Below are 17,572 nucleotides of genomic sequence, written 5' to 3'. Positions count from 1 at the left end.
GATTCTGAGAGCTGTCTGGCCCTCCATAGACAGCGACGCAACTGAAATGTTCCCAAGACCAGAAACGACTTTATTCAACAATTCGTCTCCTCCGCGTCACCCTAGCACCATTTTGGAGAGTATCAGCTGGACGTAAACAACGTATGCTGTTCTGTGTCCGCTGCATCACACAGCGGACACAGAACAGCATACGTTGTTTACGTCCAGCGGATACTATCCAAAATGGCACCAGGGCGGAGGAGACGAATTGTTGAATAAAGTCGTTATTTTTTTTTTCTTTTGCGCACAAAAAGTATTCTCGTAGCTTCGTATAATTACGGTTGAACCCCTGATGTCACATTGATTATTTTACAGATCTCCTTGCTACGTTTCTGGTCTTGGGAACATTTCAGTTGCGTTGCTGTCTATGGAGGGTCAGACAGCTCTCAGATTCCATCAAAAATATCTTAATTTGTGTTCAGAAGATGAACGAAGGTTTTACGGGTTTAGAACGACATGAGGGTGAGTAATTAATGACAGCTTTTAATTTTTGGGTGAACTAACCCTTTAACCCTAATCAAACACACCTAAACTAGCTAATCAAGGTGCTATCTTCGTCAGCATAGTCCACTGATTTCCTAGCACATAGTCCACAAGCACCCCATACTTGTCCACAGAGAAAAGCAAAAAGGTCCATTAGGTGTCCATCAAGAGCTCGGGTGTCCAAACCTGTTCCTGGCGGGCCACTGTCCTGAACCAGCTAATTAAGGTCTTCAGGCTCACTAGAAACTTCCACACAAGTGTGTTGGAGCTGGCTGGAGCTAAAATCTGCAGGACATAGGCCCTCCGGGAGAAGGATTGGACACCACTGATCTAGAGTATACTATTTTGTGACAGACAAAGCAGAGTTCGGAAAATAAAGTACACCTTGACCTTCACGACAAGAACACAAGGAGTACTTGCTCTGCATTACGAACTGCGAAACTCAGTGACATGAAATTGAGCTGGTGTAGCTAAATGCACCCGCATCTACAGCATGTTTCTGATCGAAGGCTAGGAATCAGATAGGGCTGGGACAATAAATCGATGCATCACGAATCGAGAATTGATTCTGCATCAATTCCGAGATTTTCCGAAGGCATCACGATTCTCTCTTGGATCGATTCGGAGCTTAGTTTTTAACAGCAGATGGCACTGCATGCTTTAGAAATAGCCGTATTCTGCTTGCTTCCAGTTCCTTACACATGCACCACTTGAACCTACAATAATCATTTATAAAGTTCGAAAATGTTGAAGCGAATTACAGGGATGTTCACAGTGGGCTGTGTTTACATTAATTTTGCATCATAAAGCATAAAAGCTGATGTGCAAGTACATTTAACCACTTACATTACTCAGCCAAACACACAAGAGCTCTTCTTCACGAGCATTTGAGTGTGCAGATAAAAACTAGCCTAGAGCACCATCTGCTGTTAAAAACTAAGCTCAGAATTGATTCAAGAGAGAATCACGATGCATTCCGAAAATCTCAGAATCAATCCACGAATCGCGATGCATCGATTTGTTGTCCCAGCCCTAGAATCAGACATGCAATTCCTCACCGTGGGTGTCCGTCTATGTTGCACTGTAGTACCACTTGAGAGGAGCTCTGAATCTCTGCCTCTGATTCTGGACTCTTCAGACTCACCATGCCGCTTTCCAACCCTGTAAGACAGACATGTTAAAAACTAACAGTTTGATGATCAGGAGATGGCTGAAAAAACCCTTGTCCAAACTCTCGGCGCTCATTGTCAAAAACAAACTCCCTCATTCACACCATCTGGTCATGCTTTGTGCTCGCCGCAAAAACAGGCCTCTCCATTCAGCTGACCTTACTTGTTATCGGACATAAGCGGCCGGACGCTGCATTTCAACCAATTAATCTTGGCATTGGGCATAAAGGAGTGCTTTGACTGGCTTCCACTTGCTGGCTCAAAATAACCTTCTCTCACGCGGGCGTTGTTTAGCTTGCTGTAGTCGCAAAGGGGGTGAAGTGGGCCGGCTAGGAAGGGCCAATGGTTCACATGTGCTTTTACACACCAGAGGCAGCAAACACAGGGAGTTTGAGTTGTTCAGACTCAGAAAGAGGGGAACATTTGAGCGTACACTCACATTTGATGTTGAATGAGGTCTCGCCGGTGTGGTATTCTTCACCAGTGCTGTTCTTTGAGGCAAAGCACTGGAAGTTTCCTGAGTCAAGTGTTCGGTCAATGGCAGTGAATTTTAGGTTGCCTCCTTCCAGGAATCGTCTCTCCGAATCGGTGACCTTCTCTCCGTTGTGTTTCCAGGAATAGATGACACCTTGAGGGTCGTTTACTTCACACCGCAGCATGGCACTGCGCCCATGCAAGGCATCCTGGGATTTTGGCTCCTTGGTGAAAGAGAAAGAGGCGGCTTGCACCAGGATCACTATCGGGAGAAGAAAACAAAGCACAGGCATGAGGAAAGATAACCTAAAGATCTAATCTAGTAGATCAGTGCCAGCGCTTACAGGTCCAGACGGACAACTTGTGATGTTGATTAGTAAGATGCTGAAACGCAGGTGAAAGAATGTAGCTTTGAGAAAAAGCAGAACACCCCCTCACGCCTCCCTCAGACTCTCAGTTCGTTCTTTGTTTTCATCCAGCTGGAACTTCAAGGCCAGACGCCCAGGTGTGTTTCAGACAGACAGACCAGATGAGACAAGAACTGGACCTTTTAACGCTGACCAGTCTCTCTGACCCAAACGATAACCTTAACCATTATGTATTTGAGTAAAACTATTGGCACTGGCTTCATTTCAGATCAAAGTGTGGCTATAGCAAAAAGCCCCTGAATTGTATACTACTGAAATACAGCATTTACTGAAGGAAAGCATGCAAGACGAGTGCATGAATACCTCTATGAGCATGCATCATGATCCAAGAGTACAAAACGTGGGCGTTTACATTTAACATGACCATAATTAATTTGGACAACATTATTTCACTTCAAAATACACACAAGTACTCAATTTTTCACTATTTGAAGACAATATGCTAGGGTAGTGTGGATTGCTAGGACGTTCTAATGAGCTGCTAATGAAGTTCCTCTGTGCTTGCTAGGGTGATCTGAATGACTGCTAGATCGGTTCCATGATGAGGTGAACGGTTGCCAGGACGTTGCTATTAGGTTGCTAATGTGTTTTTAGAGGGGGAATGCAGTTTTTGGATGATGTAACCGGATATTATGGTATTTGTTTAATGAAAATGTTGCCCAGGCCTATCACAAACAAATAGTTGGCTACATTTAGGCTGATCAGTTGCAGGACAAGCAATATAACTGAATGAAACATTCCATAGCCAAACAACTTACTACAGAATCACTCAACAAAGATGGCTGTTCAGAAGCAGAAGTACATTGAGCGCATAGCTGATATAACCTAAAGTATACCCAGTTCCTGGGTTATTTCAAATCGGACGCCATTGATTGGCTTAGTGAGGGAGTCAGTTGTGAACTCTGTAACGACTCTGAATGATTCAGTGATTGATTCAGAGTCTGATCTAAACGGCTAATTTTTTGACTGACTCATTAAAAAGAACCAGTGCATAAAGAGTTATCTGTTAGTGAACCAATGTCTTATTGCACTTTACATGATAGCCAAAGTGCTGTCTAGCATTATCAGTGTAGCTTCACCATTCTCAATCACTTTTTCATATAACTGAAATGTGTTTGAAGTAGGGCTGCATGATAAATCGAAATGGAATCGAGATCGCGATTCGACAGAAGCTGCGATTGTCGTGCGTATCTTTCAGTGAAGCACGGTTCTGTTATCAGCAGTAAATCTCCATCCAAAGGCCAGAGGGCGCTCTCGTGCTGAAACTCCAAATACGACTCGCAGAAGAAACCCAGAAAATGCCTATAGCGGTAGCTGGATAAACAGAAGAAACCGGCTTTACTAACAAAATGCGCATGACAATCGCATTCGATTAATCGTGCAGCCCTAGTTTGAAGGCAACTATTGCACACAAGATGGAGATTGCGCCCTCTATTGTATGGTTGAAACAGTGTAGAAGGAAGCAACGGGGAGATATTGATTATTAACAGGTCATTTTATTTATTATCAAATTGCCAGAGAATATATCTATTTATCAAATTTCACCATGATTCTGTTCATTTTTTTGGTTATCAATATTTCGAAATTGCTTATAGTCCCTTCTCTAGTTAGGAGTTTGTTTAAATCCCTAATACAGCTATGAGCAATACTAAGGTTCATGCTTGCCTGCTGACAAAAACTGATACACCAGTGATGATCTTCAAACACAATTGATGGTTTTATATCACTCCTGTAAAAACAGCATGCCAGCGTGCCAACTTTTACATCTAAACATGAAAGAGTTGTGAATGACAGCCGTCTCCAGGGTCTAATCTCTGGCGCCTCTGTCCATTTTCTACCCCGCAGAGTGAAGCTCTGAAGACGTCACATTCAGACAGACAGACAGTAGTCAGTCCCGCTCCAGCGAGCACAGCTCGTGCTGGGAGAGGACCAGCATGCACTGGGAATGGGAAATGAAGCCCAGATTCCCCACGGAGCAGAGTAAAACACGCTCAATAAACAGCTGCGATGAGTGACTGAAGTTTGACCCATACAGAGCTATTTCATGAGTGTAGCTGGATGTTCGAGTGGGTAAAGAAAGGCTGCACCTGTCAGGACCGAGATAACCTGTCTTTAATTCCCTCTGACATGATGTCAACGTCACATCAGCCTATGAAACCCAGTTTTTTACATTCATCTGCTGCTGTCATCTCCACCTGCACCTGTGTCAGTAGGTTATGCTTGAGACCAGGTCATATACGGATCTTCAGGTCCAGGTGTACTTCATTTCATTATTGTGACATTCAAAATGCTGCACAATTTTATATGGTCAGCATACTCTGTGTCTTGCCTCCACCTTAGGTTCCTATCCCATCAGCAGAGCTGGGTAGTGACTGATTACATGGATTACGTCATCAGATTAAGCACCCCTGACATTTTAAGGTAAGAAGTTAATAATTAAATAACACATTTGCATGTTCACGGTTCTCTTCATGGTCACATGACATGCAGGTAAACAAATAGTTGACTTTTTTGTCAGTTTTTTTTTTTGATTGTTGTTATTTTAAAATTATTTTCTTTAATTTTACATTTGTATGATTTAATTGTAAGCGTTTCATTCAACTTACAAACCCACAGCAGTTCCTTCATGAACCCCAGTTTTTAATGTACTTTATGGTGTTAATAACAACGAATGGAATATATTTTCTTTCTCTTTGTATTTTTAGATCAGTTTGGTTACAAGATTTCAATCAATGTGATTAACGAGTTAGGGTCAAAAGTAATCTAAAAGTAAAGTAATCTAAGAAGTAGTCTGATTATATTACCTAAAATGAGTAATGTAATGGATTACGTTACTAACTACAATTTTTGTCATGTAATTTGGAATCAGTATCGAACTGCAATTTGTAAGTAATCTACCCGGCAAAACAACATTACAAGCAAGCTATTTGTAGTCTTTACCAATGGCAAAGAAATCTTTTGTGTTTTTTATGTGGTTATGATTACGCCTGCAAAGAATGCGCACCCACAGAACTCTTGACAAAAGATAATCACCAAATACTACACGTAAACTGTATCATTGTTTTTCCTCATGCAGACAGCAGTCATTACGTCTGTATTCTCAGGTCTGTGAAAGCAGAAGCACGTCTGTACATGTAAGTCTCCAGGACACAAGATCTTCTTTCTCCATGAACCTGACACTATGGGATCTCTATTGTACTTAAACAGCAAAGTCTGTCAGCTTCTCCAGACCTTATACATAACAGCTGAAGTTTACTAGCATTGTGGAGAACTACCATACTACTACAGCATTACAGAAATATCCTGAACTCAATGCAAGTTCATCTCTATGGACAGCATTCAGGACATTCATTACCATAGATGATTTAATCTTGTCCCTCAGTTACAGTGGAAGTCTATGGGGCAAGTGTACTTGAAGGTTTCAAAGCATTCATTGAAGAAGCCTTTTGTTTAGATGTCATGTGTAAGGCTATGCTTTTTTTCTAATGAACTGCATTTTAACATTCATTCCAACGCAACTTCTCACCCCATCCACTCGAAGTAAACTCAATTGTTGTTTGCTTTTACAAACTGCGGGCCACAGCAAAGTGCAGCCAGGCATTGATGTGTTCCTCCATCCGTAGTGGCTCAGTCCTGCCACAAAGCCTCACCAATACACAGAAACACCAACCACTAAAACAACTACACAAATAAATACAGATGCATATCTCTCCTTATGTGCATTTTCCTATCTCAGGCTTGGTCAGAGAAACAATCTATCCGCAGCTCTGCGTGACCAGAAGTCCTTGTCTGTTAGCTCCCGTATGACCATAAGGCAGAATTAACTCGCCACTCGACACCAACCACATAGCTGCACTGACAATCACTACACAATCCCACTGACCGTGACTGACCACAATCAAAAGCTTTAAATAACGCAGGACAAGAAACTCCAAAATGTAGATTACGGAAAAGCGCTGGGTTAAAACTAGGGCTGCACAATATTGGAAAAAACTCACATTGCGATATTTTATTTTTCTGCTATATATATTGCGATATGAAAAAAAAAATCACCACATGACTTGAATAGTTTATTTGGAAAAAAATAATGATTGGGGTGATTTTGTAGATGAGTAAATCAGCATAGGAAATAAACAAATTACAAGCATAGATAAATATAACAGAACAAAGATACAAATGAAATAAGCAGTGCTTTATATTTGTCAGGTACGTCTAACAGTATTCAGGTACAGAAATTGAATAATCAAATGTAAAATAAAACTGCATAGTCTTCACTGTATACATTAAATCTAATAAATCTGTGTTAAAGCCACAAAAGTGATTTTTCTTTGTGTTTTGTTGTTTGATTAACGTTCATGACAGAGAAAGCAACAGGAACATTAAACTGCTGTGTGTGAACCGATATACTGTTACACATCCATTTTGTTTATCAATTGTTTCCCTTCACCTAAGCCATAAGCAACTGTGTTTACAAGGATACTTGCAGAGCACAGTATTTCAGGCACAAACCCTTGGTCGCGTCCAGTGTAGACAGACTTTGGGGCCGTTCACATGTCGCGCCTAAAAACGCGTGGGAAAACACCAGTCGTGCCGCTTTCTCCTTCTTTCCAAAGCGCTCTGGAGCTTGTGCTTTCGTGGCGTCTGCCGTTGCTAAGCACCCGTGACCTGCGCTCTCCTCGACGACGCGGAAGTTTCAACAAAGGATACTGTAAATGGATTTCCAGCACTGAAAATCCCTTGCAGTAGCTCTGCTACTAAATGTATTTAAAATGGGTATCTCTGTACAGCTGCCACGTCCGGTGTAGACACCGTGTCTGTGTGTGAGCAAAGAAAACAATCAGTATAAATATAACGATCAGTAGCCTCTACTAAACATCGCACATCCTGCGATGTGACTATCGCGGATGCGCACATCACGATATCGATGCTGAAACGATATATCGTGCAGCCCTAGTTAAAACGGTGGAAAAATACACTATATCTACGGTTCAAACAAGAGACTCGCACTGTGTCTACGCCGGGTTATTATAGTTAACAGTAAATTTGAACTAAAATATATTATTGTAAAAATACATTATTTGTATCATTTAGTTCTAAAATGTACTAAAATAAAACTGACACTAATTAAAAAAAATACACAACAAAATTACTAAAATTTGAACTAAAATTTAAATTTGACACATTATATCTGTAAACAATTTCTGAACATTTAATCAAAGTCAGCTTATGATTACTATACCAGAAAATAACGAAGCCTAATCTTTTTATATTTGTTTTATTATTATTATTTTTATTATTATATAATATCCAGGTTGTTTAGGGTCCAAAAACAACGGTAATTAATTGAGAGACAAAAGGGACCGCTTGTTAGTTTGTTTGTTTTTTTGCCTGAATATCTAAGCAAAAATATCATAATCGCCGTATAAAGCATAATATTTATGACACAATATTTGGAATATAATTTTTTGGCCAAGTCATGCAGCCCTACTTGTAACTCATAAAATCATGCAGCCCTACTTGTAACTCATAAAATCACTCTGGCAACTCTTAAAATCATTCTTACATAAAACATTGCCTTGAACTGAACTTTAAGCCATTTTAATTTATTGCCATATTTATATATTTTTTTTCTTTTTTTTTTTCCATTTTACTGTTACTTAAGCTTAACCTTTAGCTCGCGTTTATGCAAATGAGCAGTGATATGAGGCATAAACTACCAATAGGAGTGCAGACAGTGATACAGTTCACTGACCAAACCTAAAGCACAATGATTTTGCAATTTCCAGCAACTGCAGAGAGGTTTAAATCACAGACAGGATCTGTGCACAGTTCTGGCATTTTCTGGTAAAAGACGGCAGATGGAACTGAGAGCACTGCATTGTTCAGGTAAGCACAAATAATCAAATCAGAGAGGTTACATGCCAAAAATGGAAGAACATTAGTTTTTGACAGTTTATCAAAAGCAGAACTCTCATCAAAATGATTTTTTTATATGTAATAGGCATCAATGCATGTTCAAATAAGTGTGTTCAGTGTTTTAAATGAAATCATTTATCCATGTTGTGTTTATTTGCTGACAATTATTCAAGTTCTCAAAAGCCAAAAAGCCAATATCCACATGACTTTCATTGGCCCTGATGAGAGCTGGATGCTTTGGGGCAGGAGCGCTAACCTGGCTGAAGCTGCTCTCCACTTCCTGGATTCCTGTGGAGGAATTTGAATGTTTTGGGACAAAGCTGCCATTCATGGCCTCTCTACAACTAACAAGCCAGGAGAGAACCAGGAGAGGAACCTGATTGGCTGAAGAACATATAAACTTTATGTACATACTAGGCTTGCTCACAAACCCTCTCCAAAGAGCACGGGTTGTGCTCCAACACTATCAAACTGTGTTCAAACTGGCCTCTTTCTACACGCAAACCTCAAGATACTGGATGGACCAAAACATTCGGCAGCAATAACCTGAACAACAGTATCTGACACTGCTTTGTAGACATAAAACATACACTACCTTAAGAACCAAAATCTCAGCAAATGTCAGTGTTCAGTCAGTCTTCCTAGCAAGCACAAAGTGCTTTATTACTACAAATAAAACATAAAAAAACATGGTTATTGTAGTTAAACCAAGGCAACCACAAATTAACCATGGTTTTGCTACACTAACCATAGTGTAACCATGGTGTCTGTAGTAAAACTACACTTTTACTATATTAAAACCATGTTTAGTTTTTGTGAGGGCCAAGCTCACCACCTTCACAATGGGCCTTTGATGCCAGGCGATGATCTCTGAGCAGAACTTTCTAAGTTGCGTCTGCGGTCGGACTCCAGTCCGCCGCTGGAAAATCTGGGAACCACTAATCAGCCAGTATCAGAGTCATAACGGCTTTTCCTTTAACCAAGTTAGGGATAATGTACAGTCATCAACACAAAATAAACACGTCAATTCCACAGTTTAGCCGAATGCCGGCACTCACTGATCACAATCTAGTATCCCAGAGAGCCGAGGGAGTTGCATTTCCATTCTAGACACCAATTCTGTGTCTCAACGCTGGGGAGATTACTTACAAACTGTAGTCCATTACTGATTACAGATTACATGATGAAAACTGTACTATAATCCAGGTTATTTATTTTAGGTAATGCATTCTGACTACTTTTTTTGATTACTTTATCAAATTTGTTTTAAACTTACCAATAAAAGTACCATATTGATATAAAAAAGCAAAGAGAAAAAAAAGTATTACATTTTTTGATATCAACATCTTAAAATGCATTAAGCATTACATTACACCTGGGTTTCCCAAACTGGACTTAATGTAAGAACTGCAGTGAGTTTGTGAGTTGATAAAACGCTAATAATGAATTAAATCATCAAAAAAAGTAAAATAAATTATTTTAACGCATAAACACTAAAAATTGAAATATTTATTTTGTTTACCTGCATGTCAATGTGACCATTAACCGACATCAGATAACTGTAAACATGCAAATGAGGCGTAAAATTATTGAAATATTAACTTCCTCAGAGATATTTCAAGTAGCCTAAATATTTGGAGTTTGGCTGACAAATCCATGCATTACATGAACAAACATTAAAAAACATGAAAACAGCAATGACACACCCAAAGTCTTCCAGGCTTGAGTGTTTTTTCAGGTACTGAAGGTCACTGGATCACAGCTATACATCACCAGTGTTCAGTAACTTGCATAATTATTTGTTTCATACATGGTCTCATTGCTTGAGAGGTGCTTTATCACCCAAATTCAGAAGGATGGTTTCCAAATTTAGTCACATGGCCATGGCTAAACGGTATGAAAAACATAGGATTTTTGAGAGGAAAATTTAAAAGGGAAAAAAGAAGAATTAGGGAGAATCGATAACTTCTGAATGATTTACTGCCACTATGTGAATAATATGTAATCCATAAAAAGTAACTGTAATCTGATTATAAACATTGTAATGTACTCTAATTACGAGTACTTGATTTTTGTAATCCAGATTACATGTAATCAGTCACGACCCAGCTCTGCAACAAAAAGCACAGCCGGTATGCTAGGCAGGATGAGTTTGAAAGAGCCATTGATTGATAAGTCCTACATATGAAACAAAGCTCATTGGGGTGGTGGACCCAGACATTACTGTAATTGTAGACATGCCACCCACAGATGCTGAGACAGTAAAGTAGAGGAGCGAAGGCAAGCAGGGACACATACCCTCATCAACCGCTGCTGATGAACTCCACCTGTCCTCTTAAAACATAAGCCGCTTAACTGGGCTGTTATATCTGATCTGAAACCATGAGAACGGCCCGCTTGGAAACGTGAGCGCTGAGGGTTGGCCCACGGAAACTAACGGGAAGGAAATGGACACTTAAAATCCATGAGATAATGTTTTAGCATTTTCAGCGACTTTTTTTGCTGACACTGAAGCAAAAATGTTCCGAGATGCAATACAGTTACATATTTCACATAATTCACATATTATATACAGTTACGTGGAGCAGGATTTTGTGCCGACGAGGTTTCATTGTAGCCACATCAACAGAAAACAATGCAGTGAGCTTGCATGAGCAGCTTGAACCGTTCAGGAAATCTGCGTGGAGAAACATTACGCTCTCATGCTAAATTACTGATTGAGATTACCTGCGATGTGACATGACTTTCATTGTGAAAATTTGGTGAAATGTCAACACTCCTTTAGACGTAAAATAAAATTAAATGCAATTGAGCAATACGTTTGTCATGCCAACAATAGCCAAAATAACACTGATGAAATAATAAGTGATAGTAATATAAGAATAGTTATTTTACATCATATTTACTCAAATGTTACTTAATATCTGATAACAGCATAAAATGTGTACTATCCAACCCAATCCCAAGAGAAAACGTACTATTTCACGAGTTGGTGACTTCATATGAATTTGTATGATTATGAGCTAATAATAAAGGTCCACCTCACCCCTAAACGTAACCCTAAGCCATAAACTGACTGTATGAAAACATATGAATGACAATCAACAAATTCACAACCAAGTTGCCAAAACATAGAATACTGTCAACTAGAGCAGCACGATTCTGGATAAACTGAGAATCAGGATTTTTTTGTTTCAAATAGACTTGTTTCACGATTCTCCCACGATTCTGAACTAAACAAAATAACACGTAATTTACTAGAGGCTGTGACAAAATATGAATCGCTGCAGACTACTTAAAAACATTGAATTAATTTGAATGAATGATTCAATGACTCATTCTCAAATACTTCACTTGTTTCATTGCTGAATGAATCAGCGTTTTCGAACGAATCTCTTGAATGAATGATTCAATGACACTTTTTAACAGTCGCCACCTAGTGGTGAAACAAAGTAATCAAAACAAACGTTATTCGAAGCGCCAATTACTTTCGAAAGCTGATCGCAATCTTTTAATGAATAACTGTGCAGCTCTACTATCAACACACTCTCACAGCAATTCATAACCATCTGTTTATGTGGTCAGAAGTAGGCCTGTCGCGATAGTCAATATATCGACTTATCGCACGATATATGGAAATGAATGCGATAAATTCATAACCATCTGTTTATGTGGTCAGAACAGAAGATTTAGAAACTGCCACTAGCTGATAGTTATACCTCAAATAATGGCCAAATAACAGCTGATAAACAAATAAAAAATGGTCTATCAGTAAAATAAATGAATTATGCTTATTATATGTACATATTTTACCATCAATGGTCACAGAATTGGTGAAAAGGAACATTTCAGTAGTGATCACAAACATCTAACCAAGATCTAGCTTCAGGCATAACTAGTATTTGGCTTTTAGCGAGGGAAACTAGACACCAATGCCTGTTAGCCCTAAAACGTCCCGCCTTTGACCCCAAAACACGGAGATTTGCAAGGTGCTCCATCATCTGTTGAATAGGTGGAAGACTCATTTCACGCAGGAAGGAAGCTGTTTTTGCAGCTGTTCTCGTATCACAGTCGTCATATTGTCGCCTGACACAGCTCAACAGGTGCCACTGCTAGGATCATAACGTGTAACCAGATGGAGGAGCAGTGCTGGCTGAAGGATTGGGTGGGGTTCATGAAACAGACGGAAGGGACCACTGAGAATCCAGTCTGCTCAGGAATTATATTACAGAGCATCATGCCCATTTGGTATTGAGGGAGTGTCACAACGGGAATTTGTTTATGTGCAATTACTTACTGGACAAACTATATTAAGAGACAAGAGTTTAAACTGGCTTTCAAGTCATCTAATAAGATACAATGAGACAAATTTTCTCATAACAGATCAATGACCGAAATCTTTCCTTGCATCTTACAATTTCTATCAAATACTCATAAGCAGTGAAGGAATTGTTAAAATACTTATTATTAAAAGATGATGCCAAACTGCAACTAAAGGTCAAGAACGGTCCAGAATTGAATTCTTTTAATGAGGCTTTTTTAAGTGTGATATGAGATGTGGAAGAATTGACAATAAAGCAGACTTGACTTGACTTGACTTGACTTGATAGGACAGTGACAGCGTTTGGAGCGTGAAACCCGTCACACAGTTTGTATTGTGCTCCATTCACTGCTATTCACAGAGAGGTCTGAAAGGTCAAGCTGAGCCTCCACACTTGTGGAAACCCAACACCTTCCATCATTAGCAGGGCCAGTGGCTTCACATGCAGAAGAAGAGCTCAGGCTCCTCTGTGTTTATATGAGTGATGATGGGTGGTGGGGCAGAGCCCTGAAAATAACAAACACCACGTTTAGCATTGTGTAGACAACTCGCAGAGCAGCCTGCATTCTGACTGGAATCAGCTTTACCTCTCAGCGGTAATAGCTTCTGCCAACACAACTCAACATATGATGGAAGCTCTTTTTTAGAATTGAAAACATCAACTTTCAAGGAATAGCTCATGCAAAACTACACAACAAAACAGTAGTTAATCGGTTCAATGGGAAATAAAGATGACCATAATAAAGGAAGAGGAAAACAAATCTAATCTTTAAAGTGCATCACGCAAGTTCTTAGAAACTTAGAAAATATTTTGTATTTGTATAAAAAAAATTCCACCATTTTCAAGAAAGTTTTACATGTAATGAGTCTAAAAAATGTGTGATGTAACCAATAAAAAAGCAATAACATTTTCTTTATACCTTAAATGTGTACACATCGTAATTATTTTCCTTTTTAAAATATTTAAAATATTTTAAGCATTATATATATATATATACTGTATATATATATATATATATATAGACTGATAGATAGATATATAATTGTTTTTTTGTTGTTTTGTTTACAAATATCATGAATTATTTATTAATGACATTAACATTTTTGGGGAGTCGCAAAACATGACATTTTACAACTCGAACTAACCTTGCCTTGTCATAAATATGTAGAATTATCTTTATTATATTTATAATTTAAGAGATTTATTGACCTTGACACACAGCTGTAAAGATCTGCAGGATATGATATTTCATGTTTTGTTTTTTTGCTCTGTATATTTCTACATGTTGGTTAGACCACATGACTTTGATATGGCAGATAAATATTTTCTTTTAAAATATGAATAAGCAGTGAATCAGTCATGTTTGTTTTTCTATAGTACTAATAATAATAGAATATGCCAAACTACTTAAATTAAAAGAGGTTCATATTCTTTTTTCCCCATTATATCAGCAGTAATATGACACTACATCTTTGCTGTTTTGTCAGCTTGGACCCCCAAATCAATATCAAAATGGATTTGAATTTAGAAATTAAAAACAGTCATCATAGAAGAGGTGTATGAAATTTGTTGTGCATATGAATTGCATTTGTAATGTATTTTTTAAAATAACTAAATAGATACAGGAAAAACGATGGGGCCGTGCCAACTAGGTTATATCAGACCCAACAAGTAGTCTGTTAGTAAGTTTGTCAAGAGGTTTTAGCCAATAGAATGTAGGCCATTTACATTTAGAAGTCTTAAAGGTGCAGAAGCAACAAAACAGCTGTTAAACTGTTAGGCTGGAAAATGTTCATGAAAAATTTGACTATTTTTGTTGCACAAATCCTAGCATTAAAACAGACATCAGTCCTCATCAATAATCTAATGCACCAAGATAAGAAGGAAGAGCATGTGTGTTTAATTTGAGTCCAAGTTCATGACTAAGCACTCGTTCAGGGAATGGGGGTCAGACTCTACGGGATGTAACGCAGCTGCCTGTGACCCTGTTTACAGTATGAGACGGGGAACGTGACGCAATTAGCCATTCTCTGACATTACAGGAACATGAGGAGAGCTTCACACACTGCGTTGCCCTCAAACTCTAAACAACAGGAGCGTCTGACGAGTGTTTCAGGAGACGCCATGGAGCCCCAATACAAACACATCTAGTTTAACACAAGAGACACAATACAACAAACAGCGAAACAGTGAAATAAACCAAAACTCCAGAGCTATTGTTTGGATGAGACAAAACTTTTCCCCTTCGGAATGTCAAACTAAACATGAACTTCTGGATTAAACATGAACTAAATGAGGCCAAAGTCCCGTTTATTAATGATTCGAAGATATACTCTTGTGCATCAGATGGGAGAAAGCAGCACACCGTACCATCTGAGGAATACGCACACATTTTTCTCATTAAATATCATCTGGGCGGCACTGTGGTGAAGGAGGGGAATGCTAAATACAGAATGAGGGAAGGGCACTTCACAGTGTCTGTTCACTCTCATTCTCCTATCACAACTAACAAGAACCACTCGCTCTCCCAAGAGCTCGCCAGAATTCACCAGTCAACACACTCAAACCCCTCCGTTCATCTTCTAGCATAAAAACCTGACGTAAGCATTAAAAAAACATATATATACATATACACACTCACAGTGTTGGGGAAAGTTACTTTTAAAAGTAATGCATTACATTATTGCGTTACTTCATGAAAAAGTAACTAATTGCTTTATTTCGTTACTTTTTATGAAAAGTAATCCTGTCACCTGGGCTGAGCTTGCTTATTTGTTTTTTAATAACAAAGAAACCAAAAGTTATATTTTCGGCAACTGTAAAGGTTCTTTCACACCGAAAGTGATATTAATCAGGGATGCACGAAATTGGATTTTTGCCGATATCCGATCATTTTCAACTCATTTTGGCCCATAGCCGATACCGATATATAATTATTTTTAATTTTGGTTAGTTTTTAACAATAACTTATTTGTTAGAATTAAATGAACAATAATAAAGTTATTTTATAATTACAGTACATTGAAGATTTGAAAATTCATATAAATAAACTATATATTAATCACTGCATGTTTTTTCAGAAAGATGCAGTGGTAACCGTAACATTTTATTTTATGATTTAATGCTATCACTTTCACTTTCAATTTCACTTAACATTTGTAGATGGTCTAAAGCAAAAGAGTTGTAAAAATTCAGAAAATCTTTTAGAGCTCATAATTTGTTTAAAAAATAACATATTACACATTAATGGATAAATCAGTATATATACAATTATTTAATTTAAGTGTCATGTTTGTGATTTATTATTTTTTGTTCATGTAAGCTATAGCTTCTGACCTTTAAATCAAAACATACTCATGATTTTATGGCATCGATTACTGATTTATTTAATCAGAAACAGTCTAAATATTATTTGTGTATTTTGCTTTCATTTTATTATAAGTAGGCCAACAGTGCCCCCTACAGAAAGTAAACTCCTTACTGAGTGGGCATTAGGACCCAGGCGAGGCTGCCGCTGCACATGCTATTACTGTTTACTCTATCCAGTGTTGCCAGGTCTGTGGTTTTCCTACGGAATTGGGCTACATTATCACTGTTTCCGCGGGTTGTTTTTCATGTCCGTGGGTTAAAGCGACCCCAATAACGTGATATTTAGCCCCTGGAGTGCGAATTTTACCAGGGGAACCCCACCAAAAATGTGTACTTTATCCCCCGGAACACGATTTTTAACGGGGAGCCTAGTTTTGAGTAGCAATTGGGTGGGTTTTGTTGTGAAAACCTGGCAACCCTGACTCTATCATACACCGAACGTATCATTCTGTACGTGCTTTCTCAGTTTAAATGCAGCGACCCAAAACAGTGAATCTAATCATCATTCAGACAAAATTTTCCTTCAAGAATGAGCCACACTGTTGACGTGATCTAATCGCTAGCACACCCTGAGCACGTGTGAGTTAATGTATTGCTCTTATCAGCAAGACATATCGGCCTAATTTTTCATATCGGGCTGATGCTGATATTTATATTTAAAGCCATTATCGGCCGATTCTGATATTGGTCCGATAATATCATGCATCCCTAATATTAATAATACTCATGCTGAAGGAAAGGCCTCTGCACTCACGCCTGATTTCTCTCAACACGGGGACAGGAGAGATGTCAGTCAATAAATGGGAAAACAAAGTAACTTGCATTACTTATTTGAAAAAGTAACTCAGATGTTTTGTTGTAAATTTAAAACAAAGTAATGCCTTACTTTACAAGTTACTTGAAAAAAAGTAATCTGATTACATTACTTGTAATGTGTTACCCCAACACTGAATATATATATATATATATATATATATATACACACATATACACACACACACACACACACAATAATATATACACACACACTGTTTAATTGACCTGAGCTGACATGAACTATCAATGAACAGTTGTATTTTTATCAACTAAAGATTAATTAATATTGTATCAAATGTATTGCTCATTGTTAGCTAATGTTAGATAACATATTAACGTTAACTAATATAGGACTTTAATGTAAAGTGTTACCATGTTTTTGCATTACCGCATGAAAACTGGCTTAATTGCAGAGGTGGAAAGAGTACGAAAATATTCTACTCAAGTAAAAGTACCATTACATTAATGAAATTTTACTTAAGTACAAGTAAAAGTACCAGTCTAAAAATCTACTCAAGTAAAAGTAAAAAGTAGCTCATTTAAAAATAACTTAGTT

At 38.2% G+C, this 17,572-nt stretch overlaps 1 protein-coding gene across 1 annotated transcript in view; it reads right to left on the bottom strand.

Moving 5' to 3' along the window:
- The window catches only part of LOC107697061 (inactive tyrosine-protein kinase 7-like), a gene marked incomplete at its 3' end in the record, with an annotated part of 38,409 nt that overhangs the window by 11,286 nt on the left and 9,551 nt on the right, over positions 1-17,572 (bottom strand). The window contains exons 2-3 of the mRNA XM_016497704.1: positions 2,131-2,427; positions 1,581-1,683 (exon numbers count right to left, since the gene is read on the bottom strand). Coding sequence (XP_016353190.1) covers positions 1,581-1,683; positions 2,131-2,427 — 400 coding nt within the window. The remainder of the gene's footprint in view (positions 1-1,580; positions 1,684-2,130; positions 2,428-17,572) is intronic.

Source organism: Sinocyclocheilus anshuiensis, unplaced genomic scaffold (genome assembly GCF_001515605.1).
Source record: "Sinocyclocheilus anshuiensis isolate Anshui unplaced genomic scaffold, SAMN03320099.WGS_v1.1 scaffold1485, whole genome shotgun sequence".
NCBI lineage: Eukaryota > Metazoa > Chordata > Actinopteri > Cypriniformes > Cyprinidae > Sinocyclocheilus > Sinocyclocheilus anshuiensis.
The sequence above is the reverse complement of the archived record's forward strand: the minus strand, read 5'-3'. Positions and strand labels throughout refer to the sequence as shown.